We start from the raw sequence: 20316 nt of genomic DNA, 5'->3' as shown, positions 1-20316 counted from the left end.
CCCTCGAGCCCCCTCGCTTCCCGACGCTCCGTACCCCCTGCCCGCATTCTCCAGCCGCCGCCTTCCGCAGGCTGTTTCCACCGAGGAAAAGGAATCGTATCGTATGTCCGCTATCCAGAACCTCCACTCTTTCGACCCCTTTGCTGATGCAAGTAAGGGTGATGACCTGCTGCCTGCGGGGACAGAGGATTATATCCATATAAGAATTCAACAGCGCAACAGCAGGAAGACCCTAACCACTGTCCAAGGGATCGCTGATGACTACGACAAAAAGAAGCTAGTGAAGGCCTTTAAGAAGAAATTTGCCTGCAATGGTACTGTGATTGAGCATCCAGAATATGGAGAAGTGATTCAGCTCCAGGGTGACCAGCGCAAGAACATATGCCAGTTCCTTGTAGAGATTGGACTGGCTAAGGACGACCAGCTGAAGGTTCATGGGTTTTAAGTGCTTGTGGCTCACGGAAGCTTAAGTGAGGATTTCCTTGCAATGAGTAGAAAAATTCCCTCTGTCCCTTGTCACAAGTTTAAAACCTCACAGCTTGTATGATGTAACCATTTGGGGTCCACTTTTAACTTGGACTAGTGTAACTCCTTCATGCAATAAACTGAAAAGAGCCACACACAAAAAAAACATTTATTAAGAGTTTTTACCTGTCAGAAAATGCTTTTACCTTGTACTTAAGCCAATGTGATTGTCTCAGCATGAGTTCTAGGTGCAAATATTTTTTCTTAGGATTTTTAACGACTTGACTCATCTTTTGGGGTGCTATGTTTCAAATTAACAAATCGGAAGCACTCTTATTCTTGGGGTTTTTTTCTTAAAGAATTTTATCATCTTCTCTTTACCCTTTGCATTTTGAAATTTCATCACACTAGGTCGAGTGTGGCCATTTTTCATCTCTCCTTCAGTCAACAGCGTGGGGGGTGGGGGTGGGGGACTATGTAACCTACTCTGGCTTCCCTACTGCCAAGAAGCAGGGTCAGTCATGCCTCCATGCTCTGCGCTTCTTTATCTGCTCAGACAGCAGCCATTTCCCCAGGGCTCTCCACTCTCTGCTGGGTAAGGTCATTCATTACCCTGGTCACGCAGACCTTTACAGACTGTGCTTACAATTATGGGGGGTTATTAGGGACATTAATGAGTCACCACAAGTCAGGATCAGTAAACAGTAGGGCACAGTCATTGGTCCACAGCAACACTGCTCCTCGGCCGACAGTCATGCCTCTGCCTGTCCTCAGCCTCTCAGCCACGTGGTCCCTTGGCCTTTGCCTCCCTGGACAGGAAGCCCACCTGTCGCTCCACCTCACAGTCCCAGGGTCTAGGTGCTACTCATCTTGCCCGGTCCCATGATCTCCATGCCACAGCCTCTGATGCCCCAGGTCTCGACCTTGGCCACATCAGACAGAGTTCTGGAACGTGGTTTTCTGATGGCCCTGGGCTTCTCTCTCTGCTGTTGCTTCAAAGATGGCTCATATCCAGGGGGTTGGAATTGAAAGTTGACCAATCCATTCTATTGGCCCCACCTGGTCATTTGGTGGGAGTTAGAGACAAGGGTAGAAGAGCTATATGAAGGCATTGCACTCCACCACACCTGTTTTCATAGCTTTAGTAGCAATATATCATGCTCCCTTAGTTTATCTTTAAATTTTTATAGAGAGCTTGAAAATAAGCCTGCATTCTCTTCCTGGGGTTGCAAAGGTAGAGTCAGGGTCAGTGGGAAGCTGTAGCTGCTGGCAGTTCTCAGGCGAGGGATGAGGAGCCCAGTCTCCCCATAAAATAGAGGCCACAACTCTGTGAGCTGGTTAGAATCACCCGAGAACTTTACCAACATGGGCATGGAGGTCTCACCCTCAAATAGTCTCACTTAATTGTCTGGGGTGGGCGGGGGCCTTGGTTCTCAATGGCCAAGGAACACCACTGTTCTGGAGCTTTACAGGGGCCCTGGTCACGCTGGTAACTATAAGCTTGGCAGTTCAAACCCATCATGCACTCCACAGAAGAAAGAGGAGGCTGTTTGTTTCTGTAAAGATTCGGTTTCCGAAACGCTAGGGAACAGTTCTACTCCATCCTGGATGGTTGCCAGGAGAACCAGTTCCGTGGCAGTGATTTGGGTTTTAGGGTACTGTCTAGGAGCTGGAATTTAAAAACTTCCTGAGAGAGTCTGGTGTGCATCTGTATTAGTCTAGGTACTTCCGAGAAACAAATCAACAGCAACTCATGTATAAGAGAGAGCTTTATATAAAGGTTAACTGAGCATCAAGAAAACATCCCAACCCAGTGATGCCCAAGCCCACAAGTCCAGCATTAACCCATATGTCCAACACCAATCCAGAAAGTTCTCCTCCATCTCACAAAGCAGACGCAATGAGACCAACTTCAGGAGGAAAGCCGAGTTAGTGTATGTGTAAGCGTCTCAGCGCTGGCAGGGGTTCTCCACACGGCTGCTCCAGCACCCAGGGCTGCATCGGGGTCGGTCATGTGGCTTCTCCTTGGGGATGTCTTGCAGGAAGTGAGCCTTGCCAGCTGAAGCAGGGAGGGGAACTGGCTAAGGCAACTGCACCCTGGTCTGACCATTAGAAACCAAGAGACCCGAGAATTCAAAAGGCGAGGCTCACTGAGCCATTTATCCCTCCTCCACCCTTCAATCAACCCCACATGTGTTTATCGGCCAGGTTGGCACAATAAACTAACTGCCTCAGCTGAGCAAACAATCAGAGAAGCTGGGTTCAATGAAGAAGAATGTAGCACCAGGATTTGAGGCAGGCTTACGAACAACCTGCGATATGCAGATGACCCCCTTGCTTGCTGCAAGCCAGGAGGGCTTGAAGTACTTGCCGGTGAAGACCAAGGACTGCAGCCTTCACTGTGGGATACAGCTCAATGTAAAGAAAACCCAAATCCTCACAATAAACTAACTAACTCAGCATCCAAAGTCAAAACATTGTGCTTTGTACTCTGGACTTGATCCGGAGTGAATCTCACGGTTCCCGGTATTTCACAAGTTAGTTAGGCTGAGAGCTGGGGCCTGTGGGATGCCCCTCCTGTTCAGGTGCAATGTATGACTCATAAAATGCAGGTGCTCAGTCAGTATTTTTAGGATGAACGGGCGATGGGCAGGGGATGGAGAAGGGGAGCAGCTTATTCAGAGAGGTGTGTGCAGAGGCTAACTCTGCCCTTTCCCAGCACATGCCTCTCTTAGTGTTTGTTCTTATTTCCTTCTTACTTTTCTGCCAGTCTGGACTTTCCCTTTGCCCACCGCACTGGTGCTCCACTTAATTCGGGAGGCGTGCAGGGGGTGCTGTCCTTGTCCCTCAGACGCACCCTCACACAGGTGTGAAACTTCCTGAACACTGGCTCTCTGTCAAAGGCTTCATGAAGACAGCACAGTATGCGTTTTCTTGCCTGCCTGGAAGTGCCCAGGGTGTGGGAGGCCTTTGCAAGTTCCCTGGTGATACTGTTAGGCTGTTAGGACCTTTCCTTGGTGCCATGTAGAGGTCAGTGGGTGTGAGTTAAGAACATTCCGTGTCGAAGAGCATAACTGACAAAAACTCCTCGCTGCTTCCGTGCACACCAAATCCCTCTCGTGGTGTTTCTCCACCTGTGGTCAAGGCCAGTCCGGCCTGAAGGGCAGAGGAGAGCTGCTCATGGAGCCTCCCAGCTGTGAGCCTGACCGAACAGGCAGCCCCTCCTTTCTTCTGAGTCTGGTGCCTGCCCACTGTACCACCAGGGCTCCTCTGGGCAGTGTCTAAGGACTCTCTAAGGCAGCAGGAAAGTGTGCGGACGTTTAAGAAGAATATCTAGCATACAAATAATGTTAAAATGAGATGCTTTCAAAGAAGACTGCATTGTTGCTTGTCGAAGTTTGTGCTGCATGACCTCATCCTCTGCCACCGTGGAGGGTGGGGATCAGCCTGTGTACAGGTCGCTGGCGTGTGGCCAGTGGGGAGGGCTGGGGGTGGCGAGCCCCTGACTTGTCTCACCTGCAGGGGGCGCAGTGGCAGGCGCCCCTCAGGGAGGGCTGTGAGGGGTGAAGGGAGCTGCCATGGGTTGCTCAGCACAGGCCACGGGTTGTCATGACCACCACCTCCTCATGTAGCATAAAGTAATATGCTCTAGGTAGGGATTGTGGCTCCTAGAGCCATATTCTCTTAAATGGGAAAAACTGCACTGACTGTTAACACAGATCCAAAGTGTCTATTTGGAGGGGTGCTGGGCTGTTTCAACCTCCTGAAAGAAAAAAAACTCACACGGCCAACCTTATAGCACAAGCTAGAACCCCCTGTGGATTTCCCAGACTAATTCTCCATGGGAGTAGAACACTTCGTCTTAGGAGTTATTTATTATTACGTTATATCATAATAAAGGAAAACATTTCTTGCTGATGTGGTCACTTGCTGAAGTCAGACCCTTCCCCCCCAGGAGTGAGGAATGCCACGACCCAGGAGCGTGGGCTTTCCCTGCTGTGGCCATGACGACCGCCCAGCACAAAGGCACCGGCCTCCCCAAACACCGCATGCTGGCACAAACATTTGACTTTCTTCAGAGCAGTCATATGAAAGCAGATTCCTTGTCTTTGCCAAACACAAGGTTCATTGTGAGAAACTCCCAGCTTCTGCAGTGAACCCTCTTCCCCCAAGAGCCAGAGCCGAGGCCACGTTGGTTTGTCCAGCCTGACTGGAAGCAGCGAGTTGACCCAGCGCCTGCTAATGCTAAGGTGGTGGTGGTTTCACAGGCGTCCTTGGGTGGGACGGGCTTGTTCTGCTTCCTGGTGACAGTGTGACAGGTATGGGGTGAGCTGAGGGCTCTCCAGCTGTCACTCCAAAACTTAGACCTCACCCTGCTCAGCCGAGCTTTTGGGATCAGTGCTAGAAACCACAATGCTGCTGGTTTTGTATGTGTGTGCATACCCACTCAGTGTGCTGCTTCAGGTCCATCCCATAACGTGTATCAGCCATGATGCAGCATGCATGTGTGTGTGTGTACCCACTCAGTGCACTGCTCCAGGTTCACCCTGTAACATGTGTCAGCCACGATGCAGTGTGTGTGTGTGCATGTGCACACGCACGCGCCCACTACGGCACTGCCCTACGTCCACTCCTCGTAACACGGTGGTGGGATCCCGGCCTCAGCACTGTGTCCTTGTGCTGCTCTCAGCGTTTGGCCAGTGTCCTGGGTGATGCTCTCCGGCTGGTGGGCCCGTCAGAGGGTTCTCCTCTGGGAAGACCATCCTGGTGCCCGTGGGACTGGGCCTTGGGGGCTGGTGCCCAGCATTTGAATCGAGAGGGAGATTGTTTCACTCCACATGCCTGTGCTATGCTCTGGGCTGCAGCTGGGACTGGTGGCTAATGCCAGCCAGGTATTGGCGGTGGCTTTTCTGGGGACACAGAATCATGCCCTTGAGGCCCCCTCCGCATTTCTTGTTTACTCTAATGGGCTGAGGGACGGAGTTGGGAACTCGGTGGCCCAGGTGGGTGCCATGTTCTCTGCCTTGGATTAAATGTGCTTACAGGGTCACATGCCTGCACTTCTCCTCACTCAGAGCTTTTGCCTTGCAGTGAAGTTCCCCGCCTGCCCTTTCCCCGCCCCCCCCCCACCCCCCCCCCGGGCTCCTGGTCTGTTTCCCACCAGCGGCTCCCAGGCCCTGAGGCTCTCACTCATAGTGCTTGTTTTTGGCATTGCTCGGAAGTGCTTGCCCACAGGGGTATCGTAGCTGGTTCTCCTTTTCCAACTGCATGCAATCCCGGTGAAGGCAAGGACCCCCCTTTTTTAAGCCTATCAGCAGAAGGCTGTATCCACGCAGAAAGATGCACTTACATAATTGACAGCTGGATTCATCTTCACAGACTGAGCACAATAGTAGCTTCTGGAAGAAACAAAATGTCCCCAGCCCCCCAGGAGCTCTCTGCTGTCCCCTGCCTCAGCCCTTTCCCACATCCCGAGGCTGGCTGCCCAGGGCAGGCAGTGTGGCCATATGGCACTCTGTGGGAGTGGCCGCCCTGGTACCCCGCAGAAGGTTCTCCATATTGCCAGGAGGCCTGCTTCAGTCCCTCTGTTTACCTGTGGGGGGAGCGTTCTAGACATGGTACAGCTGGGGACACTGTAGTGTGTGCCCATTGATGAGCAAGGCACCTACCTCTGCTGGCTCCACAGGCAGGAATGGAATCTCTGGCTCAGGGAGGCACATAGCCAAATAGTGACTGTGACCTGACCTTGTTAGGAAATACATGGTCCGTATCTGCTTCAGTAACTTCAACCAGCTGAGTCCTCCTCTGCCGCCCTGCCCCACCCCACCCCCAGACTGTTCTCTGCCTCGGCTGATGGAGGGCATCTCTGCCAGTGGCTTCCAGAGCCCTTCAGTTGGCATTGCACTTGTTATTTTAAAATGCTCCCCAGGGCAGAGCTCAGTGATGTGTGCCGTAGGTATATGTGGCATTTTAAATGTTCTGTTTCACTGCAACTGAAATATGCGCTACTTTGAGCTAGAATGTGCTTTGTGTATTGTATCGCTTTCCATTATTGACTGCAGTTTAGGACCACCTACTCCTATTCATTCCTGTAGCAGCCTGATGGCTTATCATGTGTGATACGTAAGTTTTATCAAGGGAATGTGGTTGGAAATTGAATGCTAAAAGAATGTTTCTTGTTCTTTTTTAACAGTTGGGTACTCAAAAAATCGAGCAGTAGCCCAGAGCTCAGGGACCTACCTCTGCTTTTTGGATTCAGTAAGTAGCTCTCTGCTTTGTTCATGATGTGTGCTTTCCTTTTAGGGTGGTTTTCAGAAAGCATTGCCCTGCATACTATAATCAGACTCAGAAATTAAGACTGATAGCATGTTGCTGTTTTATTGCTGTAGCACCCACTGAGCAAGAGAATGCACGTGGATGACTGTGTCTGACAGCCCAGAGCAGAAAGCAAGGCAAAAACCAATGACGACTAACTTGAAAGATGGTGACACCTGAGATGGAGACAAGCCTCAGCCATAAAGCCGTATCACCATAGGACCAGTCATGTTCAAACACTACGTTCTGTAGGGACTAAGGGTGCGATTGAATTATGAAAGAGTTTGAAGGATTGTGAAAATTACCAACACATGACACAGACAGGTTGTGAGCACCTGCTGCTAGGAAACCGGCCCCGATGGGCTTACTCGGTGCTGCCTCAGACAGTGCGCTCGTGAGACGCACACCCTGTGGAGCAAAGCGAAGCACTATCGTAGGGCAGGTGTGCCAGTACTTACAGGGTTAATGGCCTTAAACAGAAACTATCGTACCAGCTGGTAAGATAACTGTAGAGTAAGTGGCAGGTGATGAGGCAGTCACAGGAGCTTACCAATGAACTTTTAAGATTAAAGATAAACAGTTAAAGGTTTTCAGTTGTTTTTCATGTGAGTATTGAACATTTTGTGAAGTGTAAGCTATTTTGGTGTTGGCAGCATCATTTTGCATTATGTATCTTGAACTTTAAAAATGCTTAAGTGCTTGGCTCATCAAATGTGCTTAAATCTTTCTGAAAATTTTGAGAGATGATAAAGAAGCGTTTTGCCTCAGGGGTACTTAATGTAATGGAAAATCAGAACCAAGTTAATAGTAAAGATTAAGTAAATTGCGGTACATTCATATGCAGGAATTACTATAATGTTTACAAGAACTTTTTAGCAGCAAATTATAACAGATGAAGAACACATAACTTCATATGCAGTGTGAATTCAGCTATGTGGCTTCCTTTTAATTGCTTTCAAACACGCCTTAGGGACATTTATCTGTGACCTTCAGGTCACGCAGCCCTAGCGCTCCGTGCCTGGAGTGCGGCGGCCTGGGGCCTTCTGTGAACCCCTGCATGAGGGGAGCCTCTTCCAGAGGCCTCTGCCTAGAATGGATAGATTGACAAGCCTCATCTTTCCATCTTCGGCTGAGTCAGCCTGCCCTGTGTTTTCACCAGAGTTCCACATAGGGAGCTGTGCGCGTGCGTATAGGGGCATGAAGTGCCTGTCTGTGCGAACACCCTCCAGTGGAGAGTAAACAGCCCTGCTTCTGGAACTAAGCCACCAAGGGGGTGCCTTTGCACCTCCATGGAGCGAGAGCCCCGGCTCCCTGTCCTGCCGCTGGCCTGTGGCTTCATCGCCTTCACCTCATTGGTCTCCTGCGCTTCTCACCAGATAGACCCCCCTCTTCCTGTCCTGCCCTCTCCATCTCCGACCATGCTTTTATGCCTTTGGGTGATGGGATTATCATTTCCCCTTTCCTCCCACATGTCTGCTCTTCTCAAATAGAATCAGGATTAGCAGGCCCCGCCCCCACTGGTGGGGGAGGAGGGTCAATGCCCTCCCACCATCTCCTTTTGAGCTTCCTCATTGAGGGGAAGGGAGATGGGAAGAAGACGCTGCAGTGATTTTCAGGGCAGTGTTGGGTTGGCACATGGAGACGACAGAGCCCAGGTTAGACTGCTGGGAGCCAGGAGCTGCCGAGTAAGTGCAGCCTGCCCTCAGCACGACCCTTGGTGGGGAACTTGATAAAGAAAGTGGAGGTAGAAGGCTCTTGAAAACACCTGGGTGTTACAGAAGCTATGGGTGCTATCGCAAAGAGTAGTGAAGAAATCAGATGGTGCTATAAAATAAAATAGTGTCTGGGGTCTTAGAGGCATGTTTCCAAATGAAGCACCCATCTGAGTGAGATGTCAACTCAGTCAATGGAAGCAGCACACCAACATCTGTCACCGAAGGATTGTAAACCATGTAAGCCGAAGCCAAAGGAGGGAACAGCACCAGAGCCTAAATTGTGAGATTCTGGTTTGCAGAAGGCTATGGATGACAGTGGAAGCCCAAGACACATGTGTGAGATCTACATAGGAAGTAAACCTCTCGTGATTTCCCCCTATCTGTAATAGAGGGATGGGAAGAAACTGGTTACCAGACTGTGCGTTGGAGAGATGACTATAGGAGATCAAAATTATATACCTGACTTGAATAGTTAAAACCTTGTCCGTTGATTCCCTCCTCTGATGATGCATATTGGGACTGATCTAGTTTTCATTTTCTTTGTTGTTTTTATATTGGGGCTTATGAAACCCCAATTTTGTTTTCATTGGGGGCTTTGTCATTGGGGGTAACCTAACCCTCTTGAATTTTGGTTATATGTTTCCTGATTTTCGGTATATGAAACCCAGGATCGATGAACCTATAGAGACAGCAAGTAGAATAAGGACTCCGGGGTGGTGGGGTGGGGTGGGGTACAGTGAGGGGGAGAGGGGTGTAAAAGGGAGCTGATGTCATGGAGTTCAAGAAGGAAGAATGTTTTGAAACTGATTGTGGTAGCAATTGCACAATACTGCTTGATGGGATTAAACTATGGAATGATATCATCAATAAAATGGTTTTGGGGGGAAAAACCCACCTAGGTGTTTAGGGTGGGCAGAGACACCTAGGTGGGCAGAGACAAGGTCAGCCTTATCGGTACCCTGGAGCAGAGAGGAAGCAGTGGGCAAGGACTGTGTTGGGGAGAGCTCTGTGGCCCTCTACATGTGGGGTTTACAAATCCAGCCTCTGTGCCTGTGGTTACCAACCCCTGGCAGCAGGCTGTCCTTGTTATGTGAATTAGGCAGGGTTACTACAGGGTGTGTCTCTGTCCGATCTTTTATGAGATGTAAAATAAATTGAACAAGAGCAGAGATGGGGGATAGGGAGGCCAAGCTGTGGAGATCCACCAGGAGCAGAGGCTCAGAGAGATGGACATCTTCTGTCCCCTGACTTTTAGCCCCTGCACGGTGAATGTAAACATCCCTTTGTGTAGGCCCCAGTGTGGCACTTAGGCTCAGAGCCTCATCACTGCCACAGGCTGGTGAGCAGCAAGGGTAGAGCAAGAGCATGGGAGTTCAGGCACGGCTAGCGCCTCTGGGTTAGAGAGGTGGGGGTACAGAAATCCAGGGGGGACATGGGGCTGTTCCCAGGGTGGGTTGAGATAAATCAGTCAGGCAGGACCAGGGTAGGTCTGGGTCTAGCTTCAGCAGCAGCAGATGTTTGCACTGGGATTTGTGTGGCCTCTTTGCCATGGTAACTGTGGCTTTGGGGACAAGAGTTTGGTGGAAGGGGAGTGTTTTCCCGCTTTCTAGTGATGGATGGGGTGTCTGGACACAGGATAGGAGAGAACTGCTTTTTTTAGGGTTTGGTCACCTCCTGCTGTCAAGTCGACTCTGACTCACAGCAACTGTGGAATCTCCCCTCTTCATTACCAAGGGCAATCTTTACGGGACCAGAATGCCTCATCTTTCCCCCTGGGGTGGCTAGAGCATCCAGCTGGTGGATTCATACTGCTGACTTTGTGGTTAGCAGCCCAAAGGTGTAATCTACCATGCCACCAGGGCCCTGAGGGCTTGAGACATCTTTTTATTTAGTGAACTAGCAGCTCCTGACTGGGTTCATGGATACTGCCCTGGTTTGTCTTTAGAGAGTTTAAATTTGGTCTCTACATTTTAATAAAGTTGCATGGTAAAGAGGGAGTTGAAGGTAGGTAAATTTGAGGCCAGGTGAATGTAGGTCCTGGTGGGTCTAAGGGAATGCCTTTATTGACTCTGTGGAGGGAACAAAGCCGCCTATAATGGTCCAGTTCCAGGAGGAGCCCTTTCCTGGTGTGCAGCCGGTACACGAAGCCCGTCTCTGTGGCTATTGTGACGTGATGTCCCCTCGAAGCATGCACGGGCGGTCACGGCATCTCCGTGAGGGCTAGGAGGCTTAGCACCATCCACACATACATCCATTGTGCCAACACTTTTGTACATTTGTTTCCCTCTTCATTCTCAAAACTGGTTTTAAATATAGTCAGTAGCAGATTGTTGAAGTGAGTTAACCAAACGTGTTTTCTGAAGCTGAGGTATTTCAATCTGGGGCGTTTGTAATGGGACTTCAACTCCTGATAATCAAAGCATCGACATTCTCTCCCACTACGTTCCTGTCACCGAGAAAACTCAGATTGCGTCACCCAGAGCCATTCAGGTGTCAGAGATGCTCCACAGGTGCTGGGCGGCAGCCTCACAACTGTCCTACGATGACTCCTACGGGCAATGTTGTGATGACTCCTGGCCCAGGTGGTGGCTTTATGCGTGCTCACAGTGCTACTAAAAACAGGTACAGCCACAAACACAGAAACAAGTCAGCAGAGGGCCAACCATCAAGCAGTAAGGAGACATGTCATGAACTCTGAGACCCTGACATCCAAATTTGGAAAGGAGCCACAATGCAAAGTAGAACGGGACAGTCCTGCAGAGCCCACGTTCAAGATTTATGGGGAGCCCTAGTAGGCATGCGAAGAAAAGTAGGTGCTTTGGATCTTACAGGAGTCAAGACAAAAGGCTGAAAAGCCAGGAGCTTAAATCCAGGGAAAGAAAAAAAGGAAGAACCTAGGAAATCCAGGAAGTGGAGTACAAAGGAACTCCAGCACGGAGTACAACGTCCAACAATGGACTTCAACATAAGAACCAGTGTGAGGATGGAGTAGGACCGGGCCTGGTTTCCTTCAGTTGCACATAGGGTGGCTGTGAGTTGGAACCCAAATTACAGCACCTGAAAACAACAACATAGTAATCACTGAGGAGCCCTGGTGGTGCAAAGGTTACGCACAGGCTGCTAACTGAAAGGTCATTGCAGCCCCCTCCGCCACTGCTCGGAGGGAGAAGGTGAGGCGATCTGCTCCGTGAAGACTTGCAGCTCCGTCCACAGGGTGGCTGAGAGCTGGGGTCCGTGTGGGGCTGGTTCGGTTACAGCTGCCGCTGATGGCACGTGTATCCCCGTAGCATAGGCTGCGTTTCATGATTTCACCCAGCATCGTCATGATCGTCATGTTTTGTGTAGTTGCGGCCCGTTTTTTTGACCTGCTGCATGAGCATTCCGTTACTCCTGTAGCTATTATTTGCACATGTAGCTTGTTTCCAGTTTGAGATGATTGTGGCTCAAGCATCACACGCAGACTCGTGCAGGTGTTTTTTTGTGGCTGTCAGTCTCTGGTGTTTGAGGGTGAATACCTAGGAGGGCACCTGATGACGCTCAGAGGGGCCCTCCTGCTCCACGTGCCCAGGGGAGGTGCGGGTGGCTCCCCCTGCTCTGACTTCCCACCACGACGGACGCTGGGTCTCAGTTCTGCCTGCCTGTGAGAGGAGAGTCAGGCTCCTCTGGTGGGACATTTCCTGAGGAGCAGAGATGCTGAGCACCGCTTCATGGACTTAGTGGCTACTCACAGAGTGTCCTTTGTGAAGTTTCTGTTGAAATCTTTGCCAGTAAAAACTATTGTTGTCTTAGTGCTAATAAGCTGTAACAGTTCTTTGTGTGTTCTGTGTGCAAGTCCTTTGTCAGATACTCGGTTTGTGAATTGTTCTCCCAGTAAGGGGGTTGCCTTTTTACATTGTGACAGCATCTTTAGAAGCGCAGAAGTTCTAGCTTTTGACAAAGTCTGCTTTGTTTTCTTGTGTAGCAATTGCTTTCCCCTAACAGACCTTCGCCTCCAGAAGTCACTCTCCCCTTAGTTTCTGTAGCCTTCCAAGTTTCCCTCCTTCCTGGGATTTTGTCTCCGTGTTGAAAGTGGTGTGAAGGAGGAGCTAACGTAAGTTTCGTGTGGATGTTCAATTCCTGCCCTGGGTGTAAAAAAGCCTTCCTTTCTCCACTGGGTCGCCCGATGCCGCCTCTTTTGGGGATCAGAGGGCCATGTGCAGGCTCCCTTCTGGGCCACGTGTCCTGGTGTTGGCCTGGAAATGGCCTCCCAGTAAATAGGCTGCTTCTGCTCACCCGCTCTCCTACTGGGTGGATGGCTTCCATGTTCCTGCTAATGTGGGTGACACTCCTCTAAGAATTCTTGTGTGCGCCTCCTGCTGTCCAAGCATCTCCCTGGGGTTTGTGCCAGGAAGGGGCGTGGCAGTGGCTGCCCACTCTCTGTCCTCTGGGCCACACCCGCCTCAACTCTGTCCCCAGCCTTTCACTTTACTCTGGATTTGCACTGCCCGATCACGGGTGACCACGAGCCTCTTCTCTGGTGGGGTTCCTGGTCATCTGGGATCCTTCCTCTGAGTATGCGAGTTTCTGGCTTACTCCTAAATATTAACTTGGAGAGAAGTTGCAAGGATCATCAAAAGCACTCCTAAACCATCCGAGAGCGAGTTGCTCACAGCTTGGCCCAGCTTGCATTTCCTCCAGAGAGGACCTTCTTCTCCGTCCGGAACCTCAACGTGCCCCCTCCCAGTAGCCCTGTGCACTGCCACACGTCCAGCCAGCCTGCAGCAGCTCTGAAATTCCAATAAGTGGGAGTGCTGTCCTTTTCTTGTGGTCAAGTCCTCACTGTGCCTCTGGTGGGACTGCCACAGAGACACAGAGATGCTGCACTCCCACGTGGTTACAGAGAAATGCTGTATTGTCAAGTGTGTCACACACACACACACACACACACACACACACACACACACACACACACCCCATGGTGGCTTTGTCCCATGCAGCCTCCCAGATGACACCCACAATGCTATTTGGATCCAGGCAAATGTGCTGTTCCTCAGACTGCCAGGTGTTCCTCAATATTTACATATCTGTTGATGGACTTCTGTTTTATTTAAGGATTGTGGTCAGGTACTCTGGAGATGTCAGGAGAGACCAGTCCCTGGAGAAGAGCATCCTGCTTGGTAAAGTGGAGGGGCAGTGACAGAGAGGAAGCCTCTCGACAAGATGGATTGGCACAGTGGCTGCAACAATTGGCTCAAGCGTAGAACAAGGGTGAGGATGGAGCAGGACCAGACAGTGTTTCTGTCTGTCATACATAGGACAGACTTGATGGTACCTCGTAACAAATTGTAACGATCACCATTTACATTGGTCTTCAGATTGTCCTGAATCACTGGAGGGAGCCCCTTCTGACTGGCCTACCTTAGACATGTTCTCTGTGCACAGCCAAAAGGACTTCCAAAAGTTCACAGGAAAATGAAGTTCAAGATAATGGCATTTTTTCACGAGCTCTTTGAAGCCCCCTGGTATCTTCTCTCTGTGCAGCAGTAATGGTTTCCCCAGCAGGCCTGGTCTCAGCATGGACCAAGAGGCAGTTGTGTGAATAGCACGAGGTCATACTGCATGGTTTAATATCGGGAAAGGTGTGTGACAGGGCTGTATCCTTTCGCCATACTCACTCAGTTTGTATGCCACGCAGCTCAGTGGAGAAGCTGGATTAAATGAAGAAGAGTGTGGCATCACGATTGGAGGAAGGCTTATTAACAACCTTTGAAGTGCAGATGGTTGAAAGCGAGGAGGACTGGAAGCATTGGTGAGGAAGATCACGGACTGCAGCCTTCAGTACGGATGACACTCAATGTAAAGAAGACCAACACCCTCACAGCTGGACCAGTAGGAACTTCATGGTAAATGGAGAAAGGTTGAAGCTGGCAAGGACTTTGTCTTGCTTGGATCTGCAATCAATGCTCATGCAGGCAACAGTCAAGAGATGCAAAGTTGTGTTTCATTAGGTAAATAGGCACAAGACTTCTTTAGAGTATTGAAAAGTACGGGTGTTACTTTGGGGACTAAGGTGTGCCTAACAAGCTATGGTATTTTCCATTGCTTCATTTGCATGGAAAAGTTGGACATTGAATAAGAAAGACTGAAGAAGAACATTGAAAGTACCATGGGCTTCTAAAAGGACCAACCGATCTGTCTAGGAAGACGTATAGTCAGAGTGCTTCTTAGAGGCAAGGATGGCAAGACTTTGTCTTACATTCTTTGGACATGTTGTCAGGAGAGACCAGTCCCTGGAGAAGGACATCGTGCTTGGTCAAGCAGAGGGGCGGTGACAGAGAGGCAGACCCTCAACGAGATGGGTTGACTCAGGGCTGCAGCAGTGGGCTCAGGCACGGGAACAGTTATGACACTGACACAGGAGGAAGCAGCGTCTGGTTCTGTTGTGCATAGGGCTACTTGCCATGGGTTGGAACCAACTCAGCGGCACTGAACAGCAACAAAGAATGGAATGAGTGCTCTCTGTGCAATGTGATATTGATTGCATACTATCCCTTTTGTCTTAATGTAAACTTTTAAGCTTAGGTTCCCTTAGAAACGGTGTTAGGTTAGGTTATCTAGAGAAACAAATCCAGTAATGCTCATCTGTGTATAAGAAAGAACTTTATATCAAGAAGTAATCCTGTGTATTAAGGCATCCCAGACCAGTCCAACTGAAGTCCAGAGATCTGACACTAGCCCATAAGCCTTCTTCAGACTCAGGCAGCCACGTGCAGTAATACAAAATGCAGGAAGATCACAGGCTGTTGTGCGGATCCAAGGGTGGTGGAAACGTGGCAAGGCTCTGGCAGCTCCCCGGCCTAGTGGCTGAGTCCCAGGAAGCAGGGAGGTGAAGGGCAGACAAAGATCATCTCTGTTTACCTTGCTCTTATACAAAAGGCTTATGCCATCAAAGAGGTGTCATCAGGCTGCGGCTTGATTGACAGGGTTACCTCCACCCCAGCCAGCAGTGTTTAGTTGACACACTCTCTCAGGACCACAGAGACGGAGGTGTGTTGGCACTTCTTGTTTGCGTGCTTGCATTTGCCATGCCCTTTCTTTTAAAAAGTTAATTTTAAAGATAGGTGATCTATGAGCTAGTGCAGAATTGAAAAGGACTGAAGGGTTACCGTGAAGAGAAAGCCTCCCTCTCAGCCACGTGATCCCTCCTCCCTTAATCGTGTTGGTTTGGTCAGGGTTCTGTTTATTCCTCTCTTGCCTGTGGGGAATTCAGAGTTCTGCTGTGGTTTTCCATTCCCTCTAATGGTCACCTTCTCTCCAGCAGCACACATACTCTTTGTTAGTTAGGATGTGTTAGGATAGACTGTGGTAACAAACCATCTCAGAACCTTCACGGCTTAACCAAACAAACCAAAAAAATGCCGCCGCCCTAAGGGCGCACAGGAATGGGGCTGGGGCCTGTGGTAATTGCATGCCTCCTTTGGGGAGACAAAGCCTTCTCCAGAGCACTGGGCCCTTCCACATTCCCACAGCCGTGTCTGCTGCAGAGACCAGGCCCTGTGTCTGTACGAGGCCAGCCTTGGGCGGTGCCACTGTGGTGTCTCGAATCCTTCTGATAGATGCTTAACCCCTTGTGGTCTCACTCGCAGTCCCTCTGCACATCTCCACACTGTTTTCTCTTTTTCTCTATCCATGTCTCATCTGCAGCAAAATGCCTGCCCATATCTTCTGACAGAATTGCTCTTTTTACTGTTGAGTTTTGGAAATTCTGTATACATTTTAGATATTTGTTGTCACATACGTGGTTTGCAAATATTCTTTCCCGGTCGTATCGTTCTCTTAGTAGGGGCCTTTTACCATCCAAACTCTCCCCTTTTGATGAAATCCAGTGTGTCTTTTCCCTTTTATGTAGAGCATGACTTTGGTGCCCAGTCTAAGAACGCTTTGTGGGCAGATCCCCAAGGGTTTCGCCTACATTTTTTCTAAAGTTTTATGTTTTCACATTCAAGTGTGTGATTCATTTTGAGTTAGTTTTTGTATAAGGTTTATGGATTAGGGTTGATGTATATTGTGTAAGGTTTCTGGCCAGGGATGTCCAGTGCCCAGCACTGTGTGTGGAATGCGGTCCTTCCTCTATGGGCTTGCTTGTGCACCTTGGTCAAGGGCCCCCTGAGTACTAGTGTGTGTGTGTGTGTGTGTGTGTGTGTGTGTGTGTGTCTAGAGATTCTCTGCTCCGCTCTGTGGTGACGTGGCTGCCCCTCCGCCAAAGGCACAGCCTTTGCTGTGGCCATAAACTGTCTCGGACTAGGTGGAGTGAATCTTCCTGTCTTGTTCTTTTGTTTGAAGATTGGTTTAACTCTTTTAGAGCCAGTGCAATTTCAGAATGCCCTGTCTGTGTCTATAGAAACCTTGCTGAGAGTGTGATAGGGATTGCATTAAACCTATTCCAGGAGGCTTCAAAAAGTGTATGGAAAAATTTCATTTTCCACACACTTTTTGAGGCCTCCTTTGTATTATCAGTTTGGGGATAATCACATCTTTACTCTTGTGAATCTTGCAATCGCTGGATAGGGAGCCCTGGTGGTATAGTGGGTTGGGAGTTGTGCTGCAAATCACAAGGTCAGCCATTTGAAACCCCCGACCAGTCTGTGGGAGGTGGGGTGGAGGTGGAGATAAGCACTCTCCTCCTATAAAGAGTTACAGTCTTATAAATCCACAGGGGCAGTTCTGTCTCTCTTGCAGGGTGGTTTCAAGCCAGGACTGATTCAGTGGGCGGGAGTTTGGCCTTTTTGAATCATGGATAAGGGGATGGCTTCCCATTCACTTACATCCTCTTTTAATTTCTTCTGTAATTTTTAGAACGTATGTGATGATGTGCTTTGTTTAACTCATACCGGGAGAGACTAGTCTGTGGAACAGGACAGACACCATGGCTGCAGCCATGGCTCAAACATAGCGATTGTGAGACTGGTGCAGCATGGCATCTGCGAACAGAGCCTTGTGAGTCAGAGCCGACTCCGTTGCACCTAACAGGGACCAGTGTGCCATTTTCTCTGAAGCAGTTGTACGTAGCGCATTTCCCGTGTCATGAAGACATGCGGTTGAGCCTTCTGTGTTGGTCTGCTTTCTTGTGACCTTCCTGAGGTCGCTCACAGTCTAGGAAGGTTTTCTTTTGTAGATCCCTGGGGAGGGTTTCATTGCTTCTTTGCAGTCGCTGTGCCTCCTGTGTCCTTGTCGCCGGACACACTGGCTAGACCTTGTGGTGGTGATTGGCTGATCTCCCGTTGCCTGTCACCATCAAATGGGACGTCAGTGGGATGCTGCGGAGTTTGTGTGGATGCTTTTTCACAAGTTGAGGCTCTTCTCTGTTCCAGTCCCTGAGGGGGGCAGTTTTCAGGAGCTGATGTTAGGTTTTGCTAACTGTATTTTCTGTGCCTTTGGACCATTGTTGGTTTATGATGCTGACTGCTGGATATTCTAAGACAGTCCACCTCCACAGGGCTGGGCTGGGCTGGGCTGGGCTGGGCCTCCCGGGCTGTGCTCACACACTGAGCCTTGTGCTTGCCAAGGAGTGAGAGAGTGCAGAAGACTCACACAGGATAGGAGCGCAGAAGCTCCTTTAGTATGCCTTTCAATGAAAATAAAGAGAGATTTCGATCTATGTTGCCACTAACACCTTTTCCAATCGGCTAGTAATTGGAAATGTTGACTCATTTAAATATTAGCAGCTATGTTTCCACTTCTTCCATTTCTCTTCACAGACGCTGGGGCCAGTGCAACGGGAAGATGGGGGTGGGGAACAGGATTGGGGAGCCCCCCATATGCTTAGTGTAAGTAGAGTAAAAGACCCTATGCTTTACTTGAAGTGATTTATGAGAGCAAAGTCTTTGACCCCAGGGCATGCTGGCTCCCAAGAGGTTGCTGTACTTGCTGTTGACGCTGTATGTCTGCTGCACAGAAGGTCGGTAATTTATTGAACACACATGTGGCTAGGGTGGGACTTTGTTTTCCGCATCGCTTTATCACATGCTCCTGATTTTCCTATTGGACTCGTCAGTTCTAGCATAGACCATTTGAGAAAGCATGTTGACAGTAGCTCTCTGAAGCCAATCCAGCCATAGGAAGCATGTGGAAAGACAGCAGCAGGGTGAATGCTGTGTGGTGCGCAGCCTGGATTGGTCTTCGGCTGTGCTACGAGGAATTGTGGCTCCTGAGCCAGCGGTGTGTCGGCCCTGAGCTAGAGACACCCAGCCCTCACCCCAGCCTGGCGATACACTTGAGAGTGAGGATGGAGTCAGGAGATGGCGTGGCTTTGAGGTTTAAGGTTTGGGACCCGATCTTTGTGCATGTCTACTGCCTCTGTGTCTGAGGCTGTAACTGTCCTGCCCAGTAATTTTTTCTGTCTTGTGAACTCGCTGTGTGCAGACTGCACATGTGGTCATGTGAATGTGTTTGCAGTTGAGGTGAACTGTAGTTGGTGTAGCTTTCACGGCATTTTGACCAAGTTTTCAAAAGTTGTATTTTTCAGACTGTCTATGGTCAGATAACCAAAAGATTTTCACAAAAAGCTAGGTTTCAAGATTTTATCAATGGATTTAAATGTATGTTTGGGTGGGATGTTGGTTCTGCTCCTTTTCCCTTCAAGGGTGTGATGGCTTGGGTTCCTAAAGCAGAGAATCTGGATGCTTGTTCTTGGTAGAGGGCCTGCTGCCTCCTGCACCTCAGGTGTTGGTGGTCCAGGGGGTGAAGGTGGTCGGGGTTGCCAGCTGCGCCTTCCGCTTATGAACCTGACCTTCCTGTTACAAACACATCTCCCTTCCTCCCCTGGTCTTCTCCCTCTCCTCTGCACGTCTAAGAGAACCATGGACGGGCCTCGCAGACCAGGCCCATGTGGCACCAGCAGGTCCGGGAGCAGGACCACGTGATTCCACTGCTCCTCTGTCTCCAGTCTCAAAAAAGCTTGGGTCGCGCCAACAGAACCAGGCAGTGAGCTGAAGTTTGAGGCAAATGCTGCTGGGTCCTGTGTGTGAATTGGCAGTTGTATGTCAGTAAGGCCAGTGTTTGTAGACTCTTCTACTGTGTCTTTGCAAGAAGGGAAATTCCTTCGTCTGAGTCCTGATGCTCAGGAAGATTTCTATGAACAGGGAAAACAAACAATAACTCAGGGAAAGGGTTTGTGTAGGAACTCTGAGAAGAAATCCCTTCCAAGTCAGTCAGGTGTCCAGAGGTTTCACGTAGCCTTCAGTTGCTGTTGTTAAGTCCCACTCAGTGAGCCGTGACTCACAGCGCCCCGTGTCCACCAGAAGGAAGCACTGCCCGGTGCTCTCCTCCCTCTTTGCTAGGTGTTCGCCCACTGCGTCAGCCTTCCTTGTTTTCACTGCACCTCCACTCTACCAAGAGTGCTTCCTTACACTGGGATGGCCTCCTGATAACACCCTAGCTACCGTACAGGAGACCAAGGCTCACCAACCCCGCTTCTCATGAGAGATGCATGCCGCCCGTGCTGCCTTCGGTATGATCACTGGCCCTCTGCGTGTGTGCGTCTGTTTTGGCAGGGCACCCCTGTTTGTTGGGTTTGGCAAGCTACAGTCCTCGCCCAGTGCCATGGGACTTTTTTTTTTCCTGTAAAGAAACTAATGCCTTAGGCAATAATGAGCTTTTGAAATATATGTGTGTGTTTTTAGAGTGTTTTCATTTCATTTCAGACTTAGAAAAAGGCCGATGACCGGATGTTTGTCCAGCCCGCCCGTCATCTCAAGGAGAGGGCTTGGGGAAATTGCTGACTCTTCCCTCTCAGCTGCAGGCCTGGTCTGTTCTCTGTAGTCTGCTCGCAGCCTCTGGATTT

General features: G+C 49.8%; 1 protein-coding gene and 1 pseudogene across 2 annotated transcripts in view; both read left to right on the top strand.

Moving 5' to 3' along the window:
• QTGAL (queuosine-tRNA galactosyltransferase) overlaps positions 1-20316 on the top strand; it is an 88529-nt gene that overhangs the window by 7974 nt on the left and 60239 nt on the right. For both annotated transcript variants that reach the window (XM_075562441.1, XM_075562440.1), the window contains exon 4: positions 6659-6723. In XM_075562441.1, coding sequence (XP_075418556.1) covers positions 6659-6723 — 65 coding nt within the window. The remainder of the gene's footprint in view (positions 1-6658; positions 6724-20316) is intronic.
• LOC142460163 (eukaryotic translation initiation factor 1 pseudogene) lies at positions 57-615 on the top strand (annotated as a pseudogene).

The sequence above is a fragment of the Tenrec ecaudatus genome, chromosome 10 (genome assembly GCF_050624435.1).
Source record: "Tenrec ecaudatus isolate mTenEca1 chromosome 10, mTenEca1.hap1, whole genome shotgun sequence".
In the NCBI taxonomy this organism is placed as follows: domain Eukaryota; kingdom Metazoa; phylum Chordata; class Mammalia; order Afrosoricida; family Tenrecidae; genus Tenrec; species Tenrec ecaudatus.
The sequence above is the reverse complement of the archived record's forward strand: the minus strand, read 5'-3'. Positions and strand labels throughout refer to the sequence as shown.